At 49.5% G+C, this 24,638-nt stretch overlaps 1 protein-coding gene across 4 annotated transcripts; it reads right to left on the bottom strand.

Annotated features, from left to right (window-relative positions):
- Positions 1-255: 255 nt before the first annotated feature.
- MEF2B (myocyte enhancer factor 2B) lies at positions 256-24,152 on the bottom strand. 4 transcript variants are annotated; one of them, XM_051972299.1, is made up of 9 exons: positions 24,026-24,152; positions 5,744-5,816; positions 4,593-4,796; positions 3,913-4,047; positions 3,474-3,657; positions 3,142-3,290; positions 2,936-3,047; positions 1,649-1,760; positions 256-1,005 (listed from the first exon to the last, which is right to left on the bottom strand). In XM_051972299.1, exons 2-9 carry the CDS (start codon positions 5,795-5,797, stop codon positions 771-773), a joined length of 1,185 nt encoding a protein of 394 aa, XP_051828259.1. In that variant the 5' UTR covers positions 5,798-5,816; positions 24,026-24,152; the 3' UTR covers positions 256-770. The 4 variants fall into 4 exon arrangements, with proteins under 4 accessions (XP_051828259.1, XP_051828258.1, XP_051828257.1 ...); XM_051972298.1 differs by lacking the exon at positions 24,026-24,152 and having other exon boundaries at positions 3,142-3,287; positions 5,744-5,881; XM_051972297.1 differs by lacking the exon at positions 24,026-24,152 and having other exon boundaries at positions 5,744-5,880.
- Between the last annotated feature and the right edge of the window lie 486 nt (positions 24,153-24,638).

Below are 24,638 nucleotides of genomic sequence, written 5' to 3'. Positions count from 1 at the left end.
TCCGTAACCCCGCCCCCATTTCGTAGAGGAAGACATTTCAGCCTAAAGAGAAATGACATCACCAGGGTCTTGGTTAATGGGTAGCAGAGTCGGGAGTCTACTCCAGAGAGGAGAGGTTTGGGGTTTAATGGGCCCTCCGCTGAGAGCGGCTCCCAGAAGTCCCTGTTCCCTGGGGGCTCTTTGATGCCGAACTGGCCACCTCCAAGAGATCTGGTCTCCCAGAGGAGCCTGGGAACAGGGGGTTGGGACAGCCTCTGTGCCCAAGCATTTTTTTATTGGTTACAAGAGGGGAGCTCCATCAGCCCCAGGAAGGAACAGGGGATGGGGCCCCCGGCTAGTGGGACACCGGCAGGGGTCCAGCCGACAGTAAGGATAGAGGGGACAGTTTGGGACTTCCCCTGGCAGTCCACAAATTATGAGGAACACAGGGATGCCATCAAGCTGAGTTCCAATTCCGGATCCCCCGTTTCCCATCAGCCCTGCCCTGAATTTCCACGGGGGAATCAGTGAAACGCCCGAGGGATTCCCCCGACCGACCTTCACCGCCTGCCCTTCCCCCCTGCTTCCTTTTTGCCTAGGACTGTGCTGGAAAGGACCAAGCCTTTCCACGCGGGAGGGGGGAGGGGTCCCCGAAGCAAGTTTTCTCCGCGTTGCCCCTTCCGGTAGAGACAGACGCACAGAGAGGCAGGAGTCCCGAGGGTGGAGGGGCACACGAAGAGGTGGCGGGGAGGGGGGGGTGTCGCCCTGGGCCGGAGGGGCCGGCCCGGTTCCTATCTGGGCCAGCCGTCGGCCACGTGGAGCCGTCGGAGGGGCTGGCCGGGCCGGGCCAGCCCCGCGGCGGGGTAGGGGTAGCTCTTGGTGAAGTCGTCCCGGGACGGTGGGCGCTCCGAGGGGGGCGCAACTCCCGGGGACACGCGCTCGGACTTGATGCTGAGCGCCGGCGGAGAGCTTCCCGGGGCCGCTGGAGTCTCCTCGCCCGGCCCGGGGGCGGAGCCGGGGCGGACGCTGCGGAGCCGAGAGAGAAAAAAGGGCGTGAGCCCCGGCCTGGACCCCGGGGCGTCCCGGGCCGGAGGCCTCCCCTCCCAGCCCCCGGCGTCTCTGCGGAGCCCGAGAGCGGGAGAGCACCTCGGCGGCGGCCAGACCCGCTCGCCCAGGGTCCCGCAGGTGACCCGCAGGTCACCGAAGTTCCTGCCGGCTCCGGGGGGAGGGGGCTGGGCGGGGCTGAGGGCGCCACACCCCCCGTTTGGGAAGAAGTTTTCACCCTCGCTCAGAGCGCGGGGCAGAGGGCAGTACCGGCAGGGGGCAGCAGGCGCCCTGCAGAGTAAAGTCTGGGGGCGGGCGGGGCGGCGTGTGCGGGGGGGGGGGGGGAAGGGAGAGGGGAGGGGGGAGGGGAGGAGGAGGAGAAGAGGGAGGGGAGGGGGGGAGGGGAAGGGGGAGGGGAGGAGGGAGGGGAAGGGGGAGGGGAGGGGCCGCGGGGAGGGGAGGGGAAGGGCGCGGGGAGGGGAGGGGAAGGGCCGCGGGGAGGGGCCGCGGGGAGCTTACGATGAAGAGACCTTGTAGCGACAGGTTAGGAGGGGCTGAGGATGAAGTGTGAGGAGGATAGGAAAATGAGGTGGGTGAGGGTGAGTCATGGGCCCGAGATACTCACCTAAGGTGTGACTGGGAGCCGGGGGACCTGTCCCCCCTTGGGGGCTGCCAGGGGACCAGGGCCATGGGCTGGAGGAGGCCCGGGTGAGGAGAAGGGTCTCCAGGACCATAGTCTGTAGGGAGTGGGGATAAAATCAGCTGCAACTGTGTGTTCTAGGGGGAGGCTCTGGACTGAGGGAAGGAAGACAGGAGGAGGAAGGTAAGCCCGGCACAAACCGATTCCCGTCCAACTCTAATCTCAGTCCCTGGGAACCCGAGGTCATGCAGGGATTCGTCCCCCCCCCCCCTCCGCGCGTCCTTTCCGTGCTTCCCTCCCCGCCCCCGCCCCTCGGCTGGGCGCCGAGCCCCCGGGGAAACCGTGCTTTTGGACACATGGTTCGGTAAATGGCGGGACTGATTGGAAGTGTGGGTGATGCTGTGGCCAGTTCCCAGGTGGGTGCTCAGGAGAGAGAGAGTGTGTGTGAGTGTGTGTGTGTGTGAGTGTGTGTGTGTCTGTGTGTGTGTGTGTGTGTGTGAGTGTGTGTGAGTGTGTGAGTGTGTGTGTGTGTCTGTGTGTGTGTCTGTGTGTGTGTGTGTGTGTGTCTGTGTGAGTGTGTGTGTGTCTGTGTGTGTGTGTGTGTGTGTGTGTGTGTGTGAGTGTGTGAGTGTGTGTGTGTGTCTGTGTGTGTGAGTGTGTGTGTGAGTGTGTGTCTGTGTGAGTGTGTGTGTGTGTGTGTGTGAGTGTGTGTGTGTGTGTGAGTGTGTCTGAGTGTGTGTGTGTGTGTGTGAGTGTGTGTGAGTGTGTCTGTGTGAGTGTGTGTGTGTGAGTGTGTGTGTGTGTGTGAGTGTGTGTGAGTGTGTGTGTGTGTGTGTGAGTGTGTGTGTGTGAGTGTGTGTGTGTCTGTGTGTGTGTGTGTGTGTGTGTGTGTGTGTGAGTGTGTGTGTGTGAGTGTGTGTGTGTGAGTGTGTGAGTGTGTGTGTCTGTGTGTGTGTGAGTGTGTGTGTGTGTCTGTGTGTGTGTGTGTCTGTGTGTGTGTGTGTGTGTCTGTGTGTGTGAGTGTGTGTGTGTGAGTGTGTGTGTGTGTGTGTGAGAGTGTGTCTGTGTGTGTGTGAGTGTGTGTGAGTGTGTGTGTGTGTGTCTGTGTGTGTGAGTGTGTGTGTGTGTCTGTGTGTGTGTGTCTGTGTGTGTGTGTGTCTGTGTGTGTGAGTGTGTGTGTGTGAGTGTGTGTGTGTCTGTGTGTGTGTGTGTGTCTGTGTGTGTGTGTGTGTCTGTGTGTGTGTGTTTGTGTGCGTGTAAGGAGGGTCTTACCTGCCTGGCTTGAGGAAAGGAAGGGGAAAGCCCCCAGTCCGTGACTGGAGAGACCACCACTGCCAGGGGCTGAGATGGGGCTGGGATTCTGGAGGCTTCCGTAGAGAGTTCTCTGGGGGAAGGAGGGAGGAATCGTTGCATCCCCTGGTGGCTCCCACCACCCCTCCCTCCTCCCTTCCCGCTGGAGCTCCCATCCCCCCACTCACCGTGGCACTCAGGCCTGCCCTGGGCCCTGTCAGGTTACTAGGCAGATCTGGCCTCCGTCCATCAGCTGCCAGATATAGAGGGGGAGGGGTCTTGTTGGCCAGAGCCCGAGGAAGGCCGCCTGGGGAGAAAAGTGGGGGGCCTAGACCTGCTGAGAGGCGAGAAAAGCAGAGGAGGGAATATACGAGAGGGAGCATTAGCTACCTTCCTACTCTCACACCCTGAGAGGGCTGGGAACCCCAGGCCCGTCCCCACGGGAGCCCAACCCTCTGCCCACTCCTAATGCCCACTCCCACCCCTTTGCTGGGGGAGCCCGCCCACCTATGATTCTCACCTGGGGGCAGCGGCCCCGGGGAACGGCCCGCTGGGGGACCAGCCTTGGACGCAGCAGGCCGGAAGGGGGACGGACGGCCCTGGCCGGGGGTAGCCTCACCTAGCCCACATGGCTCAGGCCCAGACCCTGGGGGAGGCACTGCCCCATATGCCAGGTCAGGGCTAGGCAGAGCAGGAGTCGCCGACTGCAGGGCAAAGGGAAGAGAGGAATCACTGGTCACATTAAAGTGTGAGAACCTGCTCTACAGTTATGAGGCATAAAATGACTTGCCCAAACTCACACAGCTAGGAAGGGGGTAACCCTGCCATTTGAACCCCGTTTTCCATATTCCGAGCCATCGTTCTTTTCCCCCTTACTCACTTGTAGGAATGAGCGAGAAGGGGAATCTAGACAGAAGGAAGGGGAGCAGGGTTTAGAGGAAGTGGGAGAAGACACTCACATAAAACTTGGGTCGAACCAGGGCTATATCAGCTCCATCCCCCCCAAGACGCCGGAGCTTCTCTCCAGGCTCCACCAGGCCCTCATCCAGCTCCAGCTCCTGGCTCTCCAAGCCAAGCCCCTTCCGCTTCAGTGTCTGGGGAGAGAAGATTCAATGGGATATGTCCCCGTTGGTAAGGGAGACCCCCGTCCTCCAGTCCGGGGCTCTCCTGGACTTCACCAGATCCTATCTCCCCCTTAAGAGAGGGCCCCTGACTGGGAAAATGGGTCTGGGAGCTTTGGGATGGAAGGGGAAGGCGCAGCTCCTGCCTGAGGTATCCTGGTCTGCAGGAAGAGTTCGGGGTCAATAGGAGAAACCTGCATGGACAGTAAATAGCCCGGATGACTCAAAAATCCTAGAACTAGAGCTTGGAAGGGGCCTTAGATCACAGAATGTCAGAGCTGGGGGAGATCTTAGAATGGAGAGTATCAGAGCGGGGAGAGACTTCGGATGTAGAAGGTCACAGAAGAACAGAAATTGTCCAAGCTGCAGGACTCGGGAGGGATCCGAGCATGGGGCATGGTGGCTGGGCCCAGAATGCTGCACGTGGCCTTAGGATGACGGCCCTCAGCGCGGAGGAACCTCAGAACCGCGTCAGCGCCGAGAAGGGGCTCGGGGCTCCCCAGGGCGGGGGCTCTCACCTCGAGGATGTCCGTGTTGGTGCGGCTCTCGTGGGGCTCGCTGTACTCCGTGTACTTGAGCAGCACCCGGTCCATGTCGGTGCTGGCGTACTGAAACAGGCGGTTGGCGCTGTTGAAGATGATGAGGGCAATCTCGCAGTCGCAGAGAACACTCAGCTCATAGGCCTTCTTCATCAGCCCAAACTTCCGCTTGGTGAAAGTGACCTGGGACCCAAGGCACGGATGAGGAAGGAAGGCAGGGAGAGTGGGAGGGGCGCCCCTCCCCGCCCCGGCTCATCCTGGGTGGCTCAGTGGGGTCCCTCCTGTATCTGGAAGCTCAGAGTCCCCCTCACTTTCTAGACTGTTTTACTCTACTAGGGCTGGGAGAAGGACTTGTCATAGAGGCTCTCATCTTAATGGAATAAAAAGCTTGTGCCAGCTTTTTTTTCCCCGGTGGCTAAGAACTAGAAATTGAAGGGCTATCTAATGGCTAAACCAGCTGGGATATATGATTGTGATTTCATATGATTGTGTTATAAGAAACGACAAGCAGGGTGACTTCAGAAAAACCTGGAAAGACTTCTATGAATTGATACGTAGTGAAACGAGCAGAAACAGGAGAATGTTGTACACAACAGAAAGAACCGTGACTGATTTAGCTATTCTCAGCAATACAAGACAAACTCAAAGGACTAATTATCCACCTCCAGAGAAAGAAGGGATAGTGTTTGAATCCAGACTGAAACATGCTATTTTTCCCTTTTTTTCTTTTATCTGTCTTCTTGTTCAAAATGGCTAATATTGACGTGTTTTACATAATTATACATATATAACATATCTAATTTCTTACCCTCTCAGGGAAGATGGAGGGAAGGGATGTTATCTTGGATCTCCTTAAAAAGCCCCAGCACCTAAGTGCCATTTTTGTGTCTCCATGAGACCGAGACTGCTTTGAAAGGCAGGACAGGCTGGGTTGTAACAGGGAGGCAGGCTGGCCCAGGAGTAATAAATGAGATCTAGATTTTAATGATTTGCATCAAAGTCTTAGAAAATCCCTTTCCTTTTCTACTTAGCATCCTTCCCCTGTCTCCCTCCCAGGGCTAGTGTATAGTGAACAAGCCCTCCCTGTAATGGGGAGGCTGAGAACTCCGGCCTTCCTTCCACCATCTCACCTGACGGTTCCGTTGATCTAGAATTCTGGAGATCTGGATTTTTTTTCTTCCCATGGTGTGAACTGGGCACAGGCTGCAAGGGGGGGAAAGAGAAGACTCAGTAAACTGGCCATTCAATCCATTCACTACCATATAATGTGGCTGTCTGCTAAGCAAAACTGAAAGGTAACTTCCTTCTCTTTTCCTCTATTAAAAATATGACATGACTTTATATTCAGGTTATGTGTCCATTTTGAACTTTTTAGGTGATGTATGGTATAAGTTGTTGGTCTCAATGTATTTCCAGAAACTATACTAATCTACTTAGGATCCATCCCTGCCTCCAATTTTTTCTTGTTATCTGCTTAGCAAGGTCATCCAAAAAACTTGTCTGTCTGTCTGTCTCACACACACACACACACACACACACACACACACACACACACACACCTCTAAAGAAAAAAAATGGAACAAAGAATGTCACCCAAGAGAGCTCTCAGAGCGTGGAACATAGAATATCAGAGAAGGGAAGGATTTTCAAACTCAGAGTCCAACCCTTTGATTTTAAATGATGAAATCAGCCTGTTCTTGTGATAAAAAGGCTTGCAGGTTTTGGCAGATGGCCAGCTTGATGTGAGTCTAAAGTGTGCCATATCCATACTAAGCTGCATTTAGAAAAGCCCAGAGCCCAGAAGGAGAGGGGTGAGATCTGCTGCCTTCTATCCTGGCCAGTCCTTATCTGGAATATTGTGTTCAGCTCAGGGAGTGACAACTTAGGAAGGCTATTGTCGAACTGGTGAATACTGGGGAAAGGGGCAATCAGAAACCTTGTTATAGGGTAATTAGTGAAAGGAACTAAGGATGCTTTGGAAAAAGAAAAACTTAGAGGGGTGGGGAATGATAATTTTTAAAAATGAAAGCTTTTTATTTTCAAAACATATGCATAATTTTCAACATTCACTCTTGCAAAACAATGTGTTCCAAATTTTTTTCTCCCTTCCTTCCTTTCATCCTCTCCCCTAGATGGCAAGTAATCCAATATATGTTAAACTTGTGCAATTCTTCTATACATATTTCCACAATTATCATGTTGCACAAGAAAAATCAGGTTAAAGAAAAAAACAAATAGCAAAAAAGTGAAAATGCTATGTTGTGATCCACACTCAGTTCCCACAGTTCTCTCTCTGGGTGCAGATGGCTCTCTCCATCACAAGACCATTGCAACTGGAATGAATCACCTCAATGTTGAAAAGAGCCACGTCCATCAGAATCAGAATGATGAATGATGATTGTTTTTAAGTATTTGCAGGATTGTTGTTTGAAGAGGTAGTTAGCCTTAACCCCACAAGGCAGAACTTAAAATTACATACAAGTGACATTCTACTCATGGAGAGCTAGCTAGATAGCACCGTGCATGGATCCCTGGGTTGGAATCAGGAAGACCTGAGTTCCAATGTGACCACAGCAATGCGACTGCAGCAAATCACTTAATCCTCAGTTTGCCTCAGTTTCCTCCTCTATAAAGTGACTTGGAGAAGGAAATGACAGACCACTGCAGTATCTTTGCTAAGATTCCCCAAATAGAATGGACTGCTTTGGTAGATGAAGGCTGGTTGTCTGTATTCTGGCTCAGATTGGGACTGAATTTTGAGGCACCCTCCAGTTTCAGTATCCTGAATGTGTGGAAGTGACTTACCTAAGATTACATACCCAATAAAATAGGGCAAAATTCTTGAGGATGTTTGGGTTGGAGGGCCAATATTTTTTACTTCCTTTCCCGCCTCAACTCCCACGCACGGAAGCTAAATCTATGGGCAGACTCCGGAAACAGAACCAGGCCCAGGCCCCACAGTATCTAAATGGAGTCATTTGGTAGCGTGAGAGAAGCAGTGGGGGTGGCAGGAGAGGGCATCTCCTCACCAAGCATTAGCCACCTTGGGAATCAGCTGGCTGGGGTATATCTGGGTATTGTGGGAAAGAAGGGCTGCCTCAGATAGGATTTGTAGGCCCTTTGCTTAGGAGAAGGCTAGAGGCCTTGAAGAATGGGAAAGGGCTTCTGGGGGGCATAGACCTAGGGGGCTCCTTAGGCTCCAGCATGTCCCATCCACCTGCTTGAGAGCTGTAAAACACCAGAGTTGGGGAGAACTTTGGGGTCATCTGGTCCAAACCCCCTCATTTTAAAGATAGAAAACAAGTTCATAGACCCTTCTTAAGGTTACTCAGGGGTCCCAAAGTTGGAAGGTACCTGAGACCGTCTTGTGGAATGACCTGAAACAGAAGCGTGAGCTGCCCATCGCCAAAAGTCTCTAGTTGGAGCTAAGAGTACAACATGAACGAGGAAATAAGTAACGGAGCTGTGATTTGAACCCGGATCTCCTGTTCCCAAGCCCAAGTCTCTTCAAACTATGCCTGGGGAGCCAAGGGCCCGAAGGGGGGAGGGACAAGGCTGGAGTCCAGTCTCAATTCTGGGGCTGGGGCTAAATTTAACATCAGGGCTAATTTTAATTCTGGACGGAAACCGCAGTGTTCCCACGGCCCGGGCCTCATCCCTCCACCCCCGCCTAGCCCCCAGGGGCGCCTGGTGACATGGGGAGCTGTGCCCCCTGCCTTCCCAAGGGAAAGTGCCAGTCCTGCTTCCCAGCTGGACCCCATCCTCCATGAGGGCCCATCACCCCCAGTCATGGAGAGGAGCTCTAGCAAAGGGGGATGGGGCCCTCTGTTCACCCTTGTTTTCAGGGAAGACCAATGTCATCGCAGGGTGATATGTTGATGTACCAGTAAATTAGATTTACGTGAGGCAGAGTTGCACAAAGTTGTCAGCCTCCACGCTCTCTTCCCAAGTCATGGAAGTCCAGGGGCAAGACAAGAGTGAATGGGCTTGGTGATGGCTCAGGATCTGGTGAATGGCTTTGCTCCTTGAGGTGTTCAGGGAGGACTAGCACGCTGGCAGGAGGGCTTGTTGAGCCATTTTCAGGGCTGCTTAGCTAGTTTCATAAATGGAAGGGGGGAGGTTGGAGGCAACTTGTTCAAGCTGGATCTCTTCCAAGAAATCTGCCACAAGTGGTTATCTTGCCTTCCCAGGTAGACCATTCCCCTTCCGAGATAAGTGCTATTATTATCAGCCCCATTTTACAGATGAGAAAACTGAGGTAGACAGAGGCTAGAGTTATACAGCTAGTAACTATCAGAGGCCAGACTGGAACTTGGCCTTCCTGGCTCTAGGGCCAGTGTTCTGTCCAATGGGGCATCTAGGTCCATCTCTCATAGTGAAGAGGGGCATTCACTGGCTCTGACATTTTCTTCCCTCATGCCCTTGGGCAAATGGCTTCCCTTCCTAAATACCTCAGTTTCCCCATGTATAAACTGAGGGGGTGGCTTAGTTCACTTGGATGATCCCTTCCAGTTTTAGATCTGTGACTTGCTAAAGATTTTCCTTGATGTGAAATCTTCTGTGATTTGTCCTAGGGCCCTTGTCCTTTGCCCTGATCTCTGGGTCCAAGCAGAATACAAAGGCCCTTTCCCTCAGCCTTAACTTATCCTGGTTCCACATCCTGAGCTTCTTTTGGTCATCAGTGAATGGCCTGCTCTTTGGTCCACTCACCAGCCTCCAGGACTGGAAAGGCCTCCAGAGGTCACCTGAACCATCCCCTCATTTTACAGGTAGATGAGGAGGAAGCTATGGTACCTACGCAAGAGGTGACATGATTCCCTTACTAGGGATCCTGCTCTTCTGACTTTAGGATTCTGGTTCTCCAAGGGGAGAGAGACCAGGAAGGGAGGTAGTGGGGCTTTCAGGTCCAATGGCACCAAATCTTCTCACCTTAGCGCTCTGGCTGCTGCTGAGGGAGAAAACCAGTGTCAGAGAACCATCGTGTTTCAAGAACTGAGGCTCACAAGGGGAGACCTGAGGATGGGGCCTGATCTTGGAATCTTTCTCATCTATTAGGATCCAGAAGGGAAGTCTAAGGCTCTGGCCAAAAATGCTGAGGCAGGGGCTCTGGGTTGGACTTCTCACTCCTGACACAATCCCAGCCCACCCACTAATGCAGCATCACACACACACACACACACACACACACACACACACACACACACACACACAAACACCAGCCCCAGGATCCCAAAGGAAGCTTCAGGCTTTGAAACTCAGGATTATTCTTTAGTATTCCACCATTTCAGTTCATCAAGAAGAACCTAAGTAGCACACTGGATAGAATACTGGCTCTAGAACCAACAAGATCTGAGTTCCAGTCTGGTCTTGGATAGTTACTAGCCATATAGCCTTAGCTTCTGTCTGCCTCAGTTTCCTCATCTGTAAAATGGGCATAGTATTAGCACTTATCTCGAAATACTTCTGAGGATCAAATGAGATAATATTTGTAAAGTGCTTTACAAATCTTAAAATTCCATATAAATGCTCATTGTTATTATGAAGGAAGAAAGGAAACAAGCATTTATTAAATGCCAACTATGTGCTGATTAAGAGGCAGCATGGAGTAACAGAGAGAGAGAGAGAGAGTTGGTTTCAAAGCTAAGCTAAGGAAATCTATGTTTAAATTCTGTCATGAGCAAGTTATTCTTAATGCTCTAGACTCCCAGCTACAGAGAAGGTGCTCACTTATAGGGATAGAAGTCTCCTTATCTTTGAGTAAACTGGTAAACTAAACCAGTAAAATCACAATCTGATCCTTATTCCCTTATTCCTATATACTAGGCATGGGAAATACAGGTACAAAAGTGGAAGTAAGCCTATCCTCAGGGATGTCTTTATCATATCTACCTGTGTGTATATATACATGTATATATATGTGTATGTGTGTATACACATATATAGTATATGAACAGATAATATATAATTACATATGTAATATACATATATCTTGTCTCTTCTAGCCGGATTATAAGCTATGTGTATATACATATATACATACAAAATAAATACAAGAAAATTTGGGGGAAAGATGGGGAAGCATTGGCACCTGGGAAGATTGGGAAAAGCTTCATGAGAAAAGAAACTGGTTTCTAAGGACTGGAGATGAGGAAAGTGACCATTTTAGATACAAGGAACAGCCAATGTGAAGTCAGAGAGAAGAAATAGAGAGACAGAGAGAGACAAAGAAAGAGAAAGAGACAGAGAGAGAAAGAGTTGTACCCCTGTGTGAGGTTGAGGAGGTGGAATTATTTGGTTGAAATATAGTATGCCTGAAGGGAAATAATGTGTAATAAGTCTGGAAAAGTAGGATGGAGGCAGGTTATATAATGGGCTTCCTATTTGATCCCAAGAGTAATAGGAAGTCACTGGAGGTTATTGAGTAAGAAAGTGATATGGGTAGGAACTGTGCTTAAAGAAAATCCCCTTGTCAGAAGGGTGGCAGATCGTTGGGAGGAGGGAAAAACTTGAAGTTGGTAGCCCAATTAGAAGTCCATTGCAAAAATCCAGAAAGGAGATGATGAGAGCCTGTATGTTTGAGGCTGCATGAGTGGGGAGAAGGGGATGTATCCAAGAGGTTTTTTGAAGTAGAGATGGCAAAATCTGGCATCCAATTGGATATATGGGCTGATGAGGTGGGGAATTACTAATTTGAGTGACTGGGAGGCCTTGGAAAGAAAGAAAGAAGACCGGAGGAGATTTGGGGAGGAAAGCCCATGAATTGTGTTTGGACCAAGTGGAATTTGAGATATCTATAAGCCACCCAATTCAAAATGGCCAGTCGGCAGTTAGTGATGTGGTTATTCAAGAAAAAGACTGAAAATAGATGGATAAATCTGTCAGAAACCTACGAATGATAATTAAACTCTTAGGATTGGTGATGAGTTCACCAAGTGAGAAAGAGAAGAGAGCTCAGGACAGAGGATGCGACATGGTAGGAATGATGAGGCATCCAAGGAGATATAAGTGGACAGATGGGCAAGAGGACCAAGAGGGAGCTTCTCTCTCTTCTACATGGCAGGCCTTCAATACTTGGACAGAGCCACAAATTATGAGTTTGCTCAGGGTGCGAGAATCTGGGGCCCTTTGCATCTCCAGGTACTGCATAAAAGCCGCGAATTTGTTGAATGAGTGCTCTTCCTGCACTCACCTCAGCCTCATCATCCCCTCTGACCAGAAATAATTTCATATGCAAATCAATAGAGTTAACTCTTTGAGGCTCCAGGTGTGACAGTGGGGGAACGAGGACCGCAGGCCACAGGAGGCCTGTACTTCTTTATAGACACATATGCAAATCTGAGAGCCAGCCTCATGCAAACCATGGGGTCACCTGGGTCTGGCAGGTCGGTGCTCACAGACAGGGGCAGCTTTGGACCTGTTCTGCCCACACATGTGCCAAAGGGGCCCCAGGAGGAGGGGGAGGGGACTGTGAAGGCCCGAGAATTGAGGCTCCACAGGTACCCAGGCCCCTCAAAGCTAAGGCTGTTCTTTCTCTTCCCTCTCCCCAACTCTGCTCTGACCTTTGGTAGAAGTCAGGGCCAAAAGCATGGTTGGGAAGTCATCGACCTCAAGGGTCAGGACCAACAATTATGGCCTGTCCTGAGGGAAGGAGGCAACCTTACCTGCGAGGAGTTTGGGGAAAGGTTAAGTCAGTGAAAAGTGAAGAAGCTGATGAGCCTTGGTCTTAATTTCCATCCACCTCCAAAGCAACTGCTTCAGGCTTCCACCATTGGGAACTAGACCATTCCTATATTTCTGTCTCTATTTTCCCATGGAACAGATACCCTCTTCCTATCCCAATCTTCTATCCCTTTAGGAGTCCTCTTCCCCCTCATCCCATCTTCATCTGCCCCAAGCAACTTACTATCTTCTAGAGGAAAGAATGCTAAATTTGGACTGATATTCAGTAGGATCTCAGTCACAAAAATTAATTTCCCCGGACCTCAATATCCTCAAGTATAAAATAAGAGGGTTGGATCAACCAAATCCAGTATCTCCCTTCAACTGAGATTGTCCTGGCTCTCTCAGAGGTCAGTTGAAATAGGGCATAGTGTACAGAATGGCCCTCTTGGATTCTAGAAAAATTGGATATCCAAATTCTACTTATTAAAGATGTGATTCAAGCAAATCATTGCCTCTCTGGACTTCCCTCTCCTCATGTATAAGGCCGGACCTCTAGAATATTCTTCCAATTAATGAATTAATGATATTGTTATCTTTCTCACTGACTCACAACTCCCTCAAGGGCTCTCTATTATCCCCTTCTACCATATTGGACTCCCTGACTCTGTCTTGGAGCCCTCAATCCACCCAGTGAGGTAATTATGCTCCTTGTCAATCCCCAGGAGATCCATCACTCTGGGCTGGGCCAGCATCTCCTGTCCTGCTAAGACAGAGCCACTCTACCTGCCACTCTGTCTGCCTTTGGAGGACTGGGGGATGGTTTGAGGGACGTGCAGACCTCAGAAGAGATCCAGTCCATCCTCTTTATTTTGCCTTAAATCCAGAAAGAGGAAAGGAATTGTCCAAAGTTCTACAGATAGATTTAATTCAGGATCAGAATCTTGGTCACTGGGACTTCAAATCAGGTATTTTTTCCTACCCTACAAGGTCGTGACCTGTTTATGGGTCATTTCTCTCCCAACAGAGAAAGCAAACTTCCTCTTTGTTGCCTAATTGGTACAAAGCAGGCCCTTGCCCTGGGGAAGGCTGGGCTGCTCCAAGCAGCTGAACCAGGAGTAAGAATGGAGGGTTGGAGAAAGGACCACAGGGAGAGGGAATCAAGGGAAAGATAGGATGCGTTATTACTGATCACAAGCTGGGGGATTCTCCCTTCTTCTTCTTGTAACCTTCTAAGGTTCTGGGGAGGTAGAAAACAAGATGGACAGAGAAAGTTCACATTTGAATGTGGGTCTTGATACTTTCTCCTGGGTGAAACAAGGCAAGTCATTTCCTTAAGTCTGTATCTTGGTTTCCCCAGGAGGTGTGAGATGGAGGAGATGTTATATAGAGAGGATCATTGAGCTGAAAGGAACCTTACAAACTTCAAAGTAACCTTACAGCCCCTAGAGGGTGAGCTAAGGGGAGAGACCCTAGCTATGGGGATGACTCCTGGGGTGGAGCCAGCCAAGCAACCTTGAACCACATTGCTAAAGGGCTGGAGGTCCTGGGGCATAGTGGTTCCAGACCGCCTGGGGCAGCATGTGATTTTTACAAAGATCATCTCTTATAAAGGTACATCAGCCAGGGAAAGACCCATGGGTTTGGAATCAGGAGACCCCGGCTTCCAATCCCAGCGGTTGCTTTCCACACTGTGTGACTTGAGGAAATGGCTTGTCCTCGCTGAGCCAGCACCTCAGGTTTGCTCATTTGTAAAAGAAGGGGGTTAAATGAGAAAATCTCCAAGGAATCACCCAGCTCTAGATTTTCTGATCCTATTTAGGATCAGAATCACATGATTTGCAATCACAATCATCTGGCCTATCCCTTCCCTCTGCATCCCAAACACCCTTTTCTCAGTCTCTTTCTGGGAGACTTCTTTGGAAGTACAGGATCAGAAAGAAGCAACCACTGAAGGGAGGGGGGACAGCCTCGAACAGCTGGGGTCCCTCCCCCCTTCAGGGAGCCCTGCAATGGCAGGGGAGGGGGGTCCCGCCCGGTGGCCCTTCCTGTCTCCTCTAATGAGCAGCTCAGGGATCGGCTGATGAAACTGGGGCGTGAGTTGCATGAGGCAGCCTCGCAACCCTGATTCGCTGATGTAGCAGTGGGGGAGGGGCTGCTAACCCCCCCATACCCTCAGCCAGGGCCCCCGGGGGGCCAGTCTTGTGCTTGCCCTCCCCCTACCAACCTCCCCTAGAAGTCTCAGTCAACCTGTCTCTCACTTCTGCTTTTTTTTCCCCCTTCCACGCTTTCTCCATCACTTTCATTCTGCCTAGAGTTCGAACCGTACCGTGTCTCCTCCCCCATCCCCCATCCTCCTGCCCACTGAGTACCGGGAAGGGGGAGGGGATGGCATTCAATCCATACTTGACCTCAAACTCTGAGAGCAGCTCAGAGAGCAGCTCCTCCAACCCATTCATTTTTGCAATGAGGAAACTGAGACACAAGAAAGTGATAAAAGCCTGCGCAGGATCACCCAGGTAGTACGTAATAGAGGCAAAATTTGAACCCAGGACCTTTGACTTCAATCTAGTGACTTTCCCACTGAGCCACATACCTTTTCCTTGCCTCATCTCACCACACACAGTCTTTGTTAAGATAGCATCCTGAGAGGGGCCCTTTTAGAAACCCTGTGGAACCTTAGATCCGAAACCCCACTACCACCACCTTAGGAAACCAAACGTCAGAGCTGGGGAGACTCTTAGAAAATAGAACATCAGAGCTGAGCGAGATCATGATGCCCACAACTTTCGATTTGGAAGAGTCCTTGGAAGCGAGAATGACATTCTTCACACCTGTCCACTCTAGTCCGCAGTCCAGACCCTCGCTCCGGTGACAATTTCCCAACCAGACTTCCTTCTGCTTTTCTCTTGCCCCTCCACTCTCCCCCAATCTGGCACATTGCCAGATCAGCTATTCTTTTTTTTTTTTTTTTTTTTTGTGGCAATTGGGGTTAAGTGACTTTCCCAGGATCACACAGCCAGGAAGTGTTAAGTGTCTGAGGCCAAATTTGAATTCAGATTCTACTGACTTCAGGGCTCTGCCCCTCTCTGATGTTTTATGTAATATTATGCATTCCTGGAATCTGTGTTTGTCTTATCCCCTTCCAGATTATGAACTCCACGAGGACACATCTAAACTCCTCGAGTCCAGCATTCAGTCCGATGCTTGACAAATAGTAAGTGTTTAATAAATGTTTACTGATGGATTAATCAAGCTGTGTCTCTTTCCTGATTGCACAAGTCACGATGCCTCATGATGCCCAGTATATAATAGGTACTCAATAAATACCACAATCATAGACTTATAGTTGGAATGGATTTTCGTGACCATCTCTCTTAATTTCATTTTACAACTAAGAAAACTGAAGCTCGGAAAGGCTAATAATAAGCAGAGCTGAAGTTTGAACCCAGATCTCCTAACTTTAACGCAAATGTTCTTTCATATTATACCCCTTCTGTAAAAGAGGTTCACAAACTGAAGGATAGGATCTAAAAGGAAGTAAGGATTATAGGCAGCTGAAGGGGCCAGTGAGGGTTGATATTCTCTGGTAGGGATTCCTACGATGGGACAGGAAAGGAGGAGGACTTTTTAAGCAAGAAGACAGCATGAATAAGGGAACGGGAGGAGGAAATCCAGCTCCGTGGAGTCACCTAGTTTGGGTGATCTTGATGAGGGCTCAATGGATATAAGACTAGAAACAGAGATCAGAGTCAGATCAGGGAGGGTATTGAACGCCAGCATTCGAAATTAAGACTTTCCGTCCAGGACAACATGGACGGCACTTGACTCAGAAAGATGAGATTCTTAGGAAGATGAGCCAAAAGGTTTTCTCTGACAAATCCCCCCTTCTTTACCTGCACATACTTTCCCTTACTCCCCCATTCTTTTCCACCCACACTATCCTGACCTCATAGTGGCACGTACTTCCCCTAGGCCTTGCCCTCGCTTCCTGTCCAAAACTGGCCAACGGATATGGGTCTTGAGCTGGGGGAATTCCTAAAGCTCAACTATGGTTATACCTCTCTGTATTTCCCCCATGGTTCATTCATTCATTCATTCACTTACTAACTCATTCATTCATTCCATAAACATCAATTAAAGCAAGAGCCTTGTGCCCTTTGAGGAGGAGAAACAAAGATGCTCAAAGACGCAAACATCTCCTGATGGGACAGAGATGAGACATAACATGAATAAGGGTATTACAAAGGAGTGATGAAAAATTGGAGGAGAAAAAGAGCAGTTTCCCAGTGAAGAGGGGTGGGGAGGGAAGGGCTCCACCATTAGGGAAGGCTATGTAAAGAAGATTGGTACCTGGGATTTAGCAGAAAGAGAATTTGGAAGGAGATCCATTCTAGGAGTGGGGGTGAACTCTGGTAAGGAGCAAGCTTAAAATAGGGAACCCAAAAGAGCAGAGCCAGCTTCACTGTAGAGCACATGAAAGGGATGGTATAAGATGGCGCTCCCTTTATCATGTGAGTTAGAACTACAATAATGGAAGGCTCCGAATTCCAGTGGAAGGAATTTGTACTTTGGTAGGCAAAGGGGAGCCATTGAAAATCCTTAAAAGCAGAATGGGTGATCCACGCTGGACATTAGGAAGATCAGAGGCTTAGATTTATTGCTAGAAGGAACTTCAGAGGCCATCTAGTCCAATTAATTCATTTTTCAGATGGGAAACTGAGGCTGAGAGAGATGAAGGGACTTTCATAGAGTCATACAGCTAATAGATATTTGAATCCAGGTCCTCCTAGCTCCAAGTTGTAAACTCTATCCACTAACCCAGGGCGCCTTTTGGTGATAGCTCTGATGGCCTGAGCAGGACATATCAGAGGGAGAGACAGTGAGTTTGTCCTTGTTAGGGTCCTTATCCCTACTACTCAGTGTCTTTTATCTGAATCAGCATCCTTGAGGTTGTTGCAGGCAGAGTCTCAGGCCTGCCCCATCTCACTCATTTCCTTAGGGAACTCACAGAGTGGCAGCATTCCTTGTCAGTGATTAATGTGAACCAAGATAGGTACCCGGTAGGGTCAGGGGAATCAGGACCTAGAAACCAAATGAACACGGAGCAAATAAATGCCTTCTTCATCACCTCCCAACTGCTGCTGAGCTGCAGAAGGCAAGGGCTAAATCATTTAGCTCCTCAAATTCTAAAGGTTCTTTGATTCTGACTTCCCAGAATCCCAGCAGGGATGGGTAAAGTGGTCCCTCCAAGAGATGCTGTTCTCTCTCAGTTAGGGGACGGTGGAAACTTACAGTTAGGCAAAAAAGGAGCAGTGGGAGGGAAAGTGAGCAAGGGGGAGATATCCCATTATTCTGCATGCCTGCAAGCCGGCATGTGCACCCCGCATTCTACTTGGAATTATAAATTCAGAGTTGGCAAGGATTTATTTTATTTTATTTTTATTGAAAACTTTTTATTTACAAAGCATATGCATGGATAATTTTTCCAATATTGACTCTTTGGAAACGATTTTACAGGTCATCTAGTTCCTCATTTTACAGATAAGGAAACTGAAGTCCAGAGGAGCTAAGTGTCTTACATAAGATCGCTAATTGTCCGAGGCAGGATCTTAACCCTTCTCTTCCTAATTCCAAGTCCACTGCATTATCCCCTGTGCTGTGTGGTCCTGGAAGGATATTTGGATATGAAGGGTATGAATGAAGTATGGACTGATCTAGGATTAGGTAAACGTAATGGACTAGATGAGCTCTCATCAGTTGAGAATTCAGTCCCAGGTCAGGGCCACCAAAGCTAGCTCAGGCTGGTGGGCTGTGTGTGGCGGGGGCAGGGGGTAGGAGACATGATTCTTGGAGGATGCAGTTCTAGTTGGGAAGAAGATGGCAGAAGAGCCATTGGCAAGATGGCCCAACTGGATTGGTTGGGTGGGATGTGAACAGTGGCTGGAATGTAGAATGAGTGATAGGATACAGTATGAAACAAGGCTGGAGAGGGCATTCTAGAACTAGTCCAGAGACGGCCTTATGTGCCATCCCTAGGAGATTGTATCTTGTGCTGGAACCAGTAGGTTTGTGTTTATGTTGGCAGATATGTGAAGGATGGGTGAGGGAAAGGAATGAGCATCATAGGAGGCTATTCCAACAGTCCAGCAGAAAGGGAGAAGGCCCAACCAGGAAAGCCCTTACCTGAATGAACAAAAGGAAATGGATGCAAGAAGTGCTATTAAGGCAAAGAGCATAAATTACCCTGGCATGGATTCTGTCAGTACAAAGTCATTATTAAATAAAATAAAATTTAAAAAATCAAATTCACATACTACTGAAATCCATCTAAGCAACCCTTCCATGCACCCCAGGTTAGGAACCCCTGTCAAACAACATCTTCAGGAAGATTATTTCCTCTTCTCTCTCTCTCTCTGTCTCTTCTCCCCCTCTCTTTCTTTTCCCTTCCTCCCTCCCTCCCTCTCTCTCTCTCTCTCTCTCTCTCTCTCTCTCTCTCTCTCTCTCTCTCTGTCTCTGTGTGTTTCTCTGTTTCTCTCATTCTTTCACCCCCTTTCTCTTTCTCACACCACTTTCTCTCTCTCATACCACCCTTGGCCATGGACTCTTAGTGGGCACTTTCCTGTCCACCTCATCTTTTTCTTTCTGAAGAAGCCCTTCCTACCAGAGGCTCCTTCTTCCACCCCTACACTTTATCTCTACCCCAAGGGCAAAGTTACATTCACAGTGATTGGTACATGCACGTGTAGACTCACATCCAGTAGCTGGCACAAAGAGTCACACAAACCTCTCCCACAATACACACACACTCCTGGGCACATCCAAGAATGGTCAATGGTTCCTTCTCTCTTGTTTGGAAATAGTTTTATGATTCTCTTCCTTATAGGAAGCTGTAGTGAGAAAGTCATAGAAGTGTTCATTTAAGATGGTACAGTGGGGCATCCATGAGGTAACTTGTGTGTGTGTGTGTGTGTGTGTGTGTGTGTGTGTGTGTGTGTTTGGAGGGAAATCCTTATGGGAATCTGCTGGAGGGTCAGGTATTGTATAGTGTATTTCATAGTGTATTATTGTATAGTGCATATTCACATATAATGTATATTAATTCTTGCCTCTGACATATTTTATGGTGGAAACAAAGCAAGTCACTTAACTGATTCTCAATTCTTGGACAACAAACTCTGAAATGCTGAAGAGGTGCTAATTTACACGTATGGAGTCAGTTTTCACATTGGGAATTCCACACACTGATAAAATCACAGGTCAAAGGAAAAAGGAATCTGCAGATGACTGACCCATCCACTAGGCAACTCCCTGCCCCCGATGTCCCTGGACTTGACTTTGGGCAGGTGAGTCAATTATAAAAAAGTTTGGGTCAAGCGTCTTCTATCTCTTTGTTCTAGAGAAAGCTCCTGCAGGTGACAGGAGAGGAGGCCCAGTGAGACCTGAGAAATTAATCCCTAGACTGTCTCCTTCACCTTGCTACCCTAAGAAATTAACAGACCTGTTGGGGTTTTAGCTGGAGTCTCAGGGCTGATTAGCTGCTGACCACTTCTCCCTAGCTGAAGGGAAATCAGATCCCCATTCATGCTCTCCCCTTCACAGGAGATTACCTTTCTTCCACACTCTAAACTTGGGATTAGAGGGGAATCTCAAGGGTCATCAAGTCCATCCCCCTGTTGCTGGTGCTGCTTTTGATTTTTTCCTATCCTTCTGATTCTGCACTCTAGCCTTCTTTTCCCTCAGGACAGAGAGTGAGTTAGTCATTCAATCAAAAAGTGCCATCTATGTGTCCCCACGTTACAAAGATACAGATGAAGCTGTCGCTGACCTCTTGGAGCTTATGTCCTAGTGGATAGTCCAAAAAAGGCTTCCCTATGAGTCAAGAACCCTGGCTTCTAATCTAGAAGCTGACACTACCTGGAGGAAGCTCTTTCCCTTCTCTCAGCCTCAGTTTTATTTTTTGTAAAGTTGCCTTTGTAGCATTAGCTGGACTCTGCTAAACTGGAATGGATGATCCCTAAGGTCTCTGTCAGCTCTGATGTTCTATAACATTCTTGCTCTTCCCTGATAAACTGGGCTTTTCACTGCCCTTGTAGAAATAGTACTTGATTTGAGTTCCCATTTTGGTTCTGCCACCAAGTGTGACTTTGGGCAGGTCACCTTACTTTATTTTGCCTCAGTTTCCTCATCTGTAAAATCCTTTCTAGCTCTGAATCGTTGAGCCTATGTCACTGCCAACAGCAGGTATGATTCTGTATTCTCCAAATTTCTATCCAACTTTTTTAAATTTTATTTTTTTTATTTTTATAGCTTTTTATTTACAAAGTATATGCATAGGTAATTTTTCAACATTGACAATTGCAAAACCTTTTGTTCCAACTTTTCCTCTCCTTCCCCCACCCCCTCCCCCAAATGTCAGGTTGACCAATACATGTTAAATTTGTTAAAGTATAAGTTAAGTACAAAATATGTATACATGTCCATACAGTTATTTTGCTGTACAAAAAGAATCGGAAATAGTTCTACCCAATTGTTAATGCCCAGATTAAGCCCCTCTTCTTCCAGGAAGCCCCCTATGTTCATTCCATTACACAGTGCTGTCCCTCCTCCATTTCTTTCTCTATAAAATGAGGGGTCCCTCCAGCCCTAAATGCCCTGATCTGTGGTTCTCTGGCCTCCTTCAATGGTTCCAGCTCTTTCCACATGTTTTAGCACTTAATGATTCTCTGATTAATTCCTGCATATGACTCTTGTGTTCTGCTTCAATATGTTCTTTGATTAACTCTCATCATTAAAGGTTGCATTTTCTGCCTTTTCCTGAGTCTTTCGACCCCATCAGAGCCCACATTCCCACAGCCTTTCATGATTTACAATTTGATTTCCTCTCAAAAATCCTGGGACATCTTTAGTATAGGTATTATTCTGACCATTTTACAGGTGAAGCCACTGAGGCTCACAGAGACAAAGTAACCTACCAGTGGTCAGTGGCCAGTAAGTGTCTGAACTAGATCTGGAACCATGGTACCCTTGTTCCACCGAAAGGACTCTTTCCTCTGTTATCACTTTATCTCATCTATATAACGGTGTTGGCTGGAGGCAGAAAAAGCCTCCCTTGACAAGCGTCTGTGTGTTGTGACAATGACTACAATGTTGGCTCTCACAGACTTGACCCGGAACCTCTCCCATTGACTGAAACCTTAGGTTGGACAAGGAATCCTACCTTTCTTAATCTGTTCTTATCCCAGTCTTTTGCACTCTGGACCAAACTGAAAAAACACAAGATGTCAGAACTGGGAGAGCTCTTAGAACAGAGAATGTCCTGGGAGGGCCTTTTGCACACAGGATGGCCCAGCTGAGAGGACCCTAATAATAGAGAATGTTAGGAGTGCAAAGGAACTTAGAACACAAGATGTCAGAGCTTGAAAGGACCTCAAAGATCAGTGACTTCTAAAACTTAATGTGTCTAAATTGGAAAAGATCATCTTTTCTGCTGAATCTGTTCCTCTTCCCAATGTCCCAGTCTTCTGAGGGCAGCACTAAACTTCCAGAAAGCCAGGTTACAGACTCTAGCTGTCCTGGTTTCTTCCTTCTCTCTTGCCCCTTCCCCCTAACATAAGCATTAATTGCCGGGTCTTACCCCTTCCAGCAACACAACAGCTCTTGAGTCCATCTCCTAGATACTCCCGGCAGCTCCTCTAGGTCAAAGCTTCTTAAACTGTGAATCGTGACCCATATGGGGTCATGTAATTGAATTGGGAGTCACAAAATCATGATTTATTATCAGTAAATGTTTGGTTTGTATACTTATTTTATATACCAGAGGTTGTGTAAAAGTTTCTGGGGTGAAAAGAGTGGAGAAGGGAAAATGTTTAAGAAGCATTTGCTGGACAAAGCCCTTCTTGCTTCCCACCTGTCCTGTGTTCACCTTGTAACTGCATCCATAGATCCTTTCTAACCCCTCCTTTGCGCAGCTACCAAGGCCCAATCCTGGCCATGCTTCTCCCCTGTTCAAGAACTTTTAATGGTCACTTAATGGTTTTGGGTCGAAATACACTCTTCAGCCTAGCATTTAAAGCTCTCTGTACTCTCTCTCCAAACTCCTATTTCACCTTACTTGTTTGACGCGCTCCATGTTCAAACCAAACCAGACTAGTAGCTATTTTCTGAACAGGATGTGCCCTCCTCCAGGCATTTGCACAAGCTGTCTAGGGTGCCCTTCCTTCTCATCTCAGCCTCTCAGAATCCATCCCTTCCTTCCAGATCAGCTTCCACCTCCTCCATGAAGTTTTCTCTGATCCTTGAAATTATTGATGTTTTCTCTGCTGTATAAAATAACTTTTTACTTATCCGCATGCACAGTGCATCCCCTTGGTACGATAGAAGCTCCTTGAGGCCGGAGCAGTATCCCCGGGCCCCAGCAAAAGACAATGCATACAGTAAGCCTCAATAAATGATCGATGAATCTAGCGTGACACTTTTTATCTTACGGATGGAGGCCAAGCTAGGGAAGTGACTCTGCCCATTGTCACAGCAGACCCCAGGCCTTCTGAATTTTCTTGTTACCCAACAGCAGTTGCCAACATCTCAACAACATACACTTTTTCTTAAGAGAAAGTCGAACTTGACTCTAGTCAATCCTGGGCCAGAGGCCGAGGCTCTACTTTCCTCTGTATTGGCCAAGACCCCTGCCCCGACCCCGATTCCGTGTCCCCCTAGTGGGGGACCCAGGAGACAGGTCCCACCTACTCCCCAGATGATGGAGGGTCAGAGGCTTTGGGAATAAGAGAGGCCCAAACTGACATAGTTGCTCTTTCCTTCTCTGAAGGGCCTTCCTAAGACGAAGAGATTGGGGGTATTCTGCTTGGCCCCAGTTGGGTGATCAGTTATAGAGGGGTGGGTTCTAATTCAATTACAGCAAAAGCTTCTCAACAAATAGAAGTGGCCCGAAGGGGAACGGCTGACACAGAGATGGGGGGCTCACAGGCTGTCTTCAAGTTCTGGGTTGTCCCGTTGTATTCTTGTGCACACATTGTTCCAGGGAGGCGCCTCCCCACTCGGAGTTTCTCAGATCTGGGATTCTGCCCCTTCTCCAGGCAACCTCCTGGCCTGCAGCTGGCCCTCCCTTTGCCCCTAACTTCTCCACCACGAGACTGGCGGCAGGAGGGCACAGCCCAGCAACCTGGCACTAGATCCTGCCTTTCCCTTAGCAGCCAAGGAAAAGCCCCTCCCGGGTTCTTGCCCTCACAGGCTTTGATCCCGAACCCCCTCGGGCCGCTTTGTGCTTGGCCCGAGTTACTGGAGGCTGTGAACCAGCTGCAGCCTCAGTCCCAGCGCACCCAGCCTGGAGGACCCCGGCCTCTCCCATCATCCATCCCGGACCGAGTGCTGGCGCGGCTGCCCCCTCCCAGGCCCTGGTCAAGTTCTCCTTCTAATGGGCCCGGAGCAGCAGAGGTGAACAGCCCCCGCCTCAGCCTCCCGGTGGCTGGCCGGGAGCCCCTAAGGCCATCTGCACTGGGGATGGGGTGGGGTAGGATGTGTCCTGTGGTATCACGCCCGCCGCTCGCAGGTGGGGGGTTTTCCCGTTTAAGCACCTCAGAGCGCACTCATCCCGGGAGCCCGCGGACCCTTGCCCGCGGTTGGGACCCCCCCCAGCCCGTGTCCGGACCCCCGGCTCCCAGCCCGACCCGGCAGTGCGCACATGTTCTCAGACCGACGCGGACACCGGCGCACCCCCTCCCCACACACAAACACACCTGCTCGGCGTTGCCCGGTCCGGAAACTCCCCGGCTTCAGGCTCAGGGAACGGGGCTTCCCGGGGACGCGGCTCTGCTCCGGGGCCAGGGCTCAGAGGCTACGTCAAGGCAGCGAAGTCTCGGGGCGATCCAGATTCCGGGAGCCGCGCAGGCCACCGCCAGGTGCATTCATAGCAGCCTGCCGCTATTTGCATGACCACACCCCCTCCGGGCGGAGATTGGGTCGGATCTCCAGGGCTGATTTGCATAAGTTACTCCTCCGCTCTACGGTTGGTCAGCTCCCGGGCGGAGCTCGGCCCTCCCACCGCCCACTCACCCTAAAGAGGCGGTGTCTGCGAAATCGCCGCCCCGGGTCCTGGCCTCTGTCCCGGGGTGGACTCGGGCAGGACCCCAGGGCCCCGGGAACGGCTGGCGGCCAGAAGCCCGGCCTGGAAACCTCTGTCTGACTCTCAGGGCCGCAGAATCAGAGAGAACTGGAGGCTGGGAAAGGTGAAGCATGACGGGCGTCTGGGCTCGGAGTTAAGCTGAGTTTAGGGAAAGGGTCCCCGGAGATGCGGAGGAAGCGGACTCGGGGCTGTGGGATTCTGTTAACCCTTTAGATTCAAAAGGGAGC

This window comes from Antechinus flavipes, chromosome 1, assembly GCF_016432865.1.
Source record: "Antechinus flavipes isolate AdamAnt ecotype Samford, QLD, Australia chromosome 1, AdamAnt_v2, whole genome shotgun sequence".
NCBI lineage: Eukaryota > Metazoa > Chordata > Mammalia > Dasyuromorphia > Dasyuridae > Antechinus > Antechinus flavipes.
The sequence above is the reverse complement of the archived record's forward strand: the minus strand, read 5'-3'. Positions and strand labels throughout refer to the sequence as shown.

What these genes read in the sequence shown, in the direction of transcription:
- MEF2B (XM_051972297.1), bottom strand. Translation starts at nt 5,875, where the DNA reads ATGGTAGTGAATGGATTGAATGGCCAGTTTACTGAGTCTTCTCTTTCC. An exon ending in TAGATCAACGGAACCGTCAG is followed by an intron (nt 4,797 to 5,743) that starts GTGAGATGGTGG and finishes CTTGGGTCCCAG; the next exon opens with GTCACTTTCACCAAGCGGAA. An exon ending in GGCTCCCAGTCACACCTTAG is followed by an intron (nt 1,006 to 1,648) that starts GTGAGTATCTCG and finishes TCGGCTCCGCAG; the next exon opens with CGTCCGCCCCGGCTCCGCCC.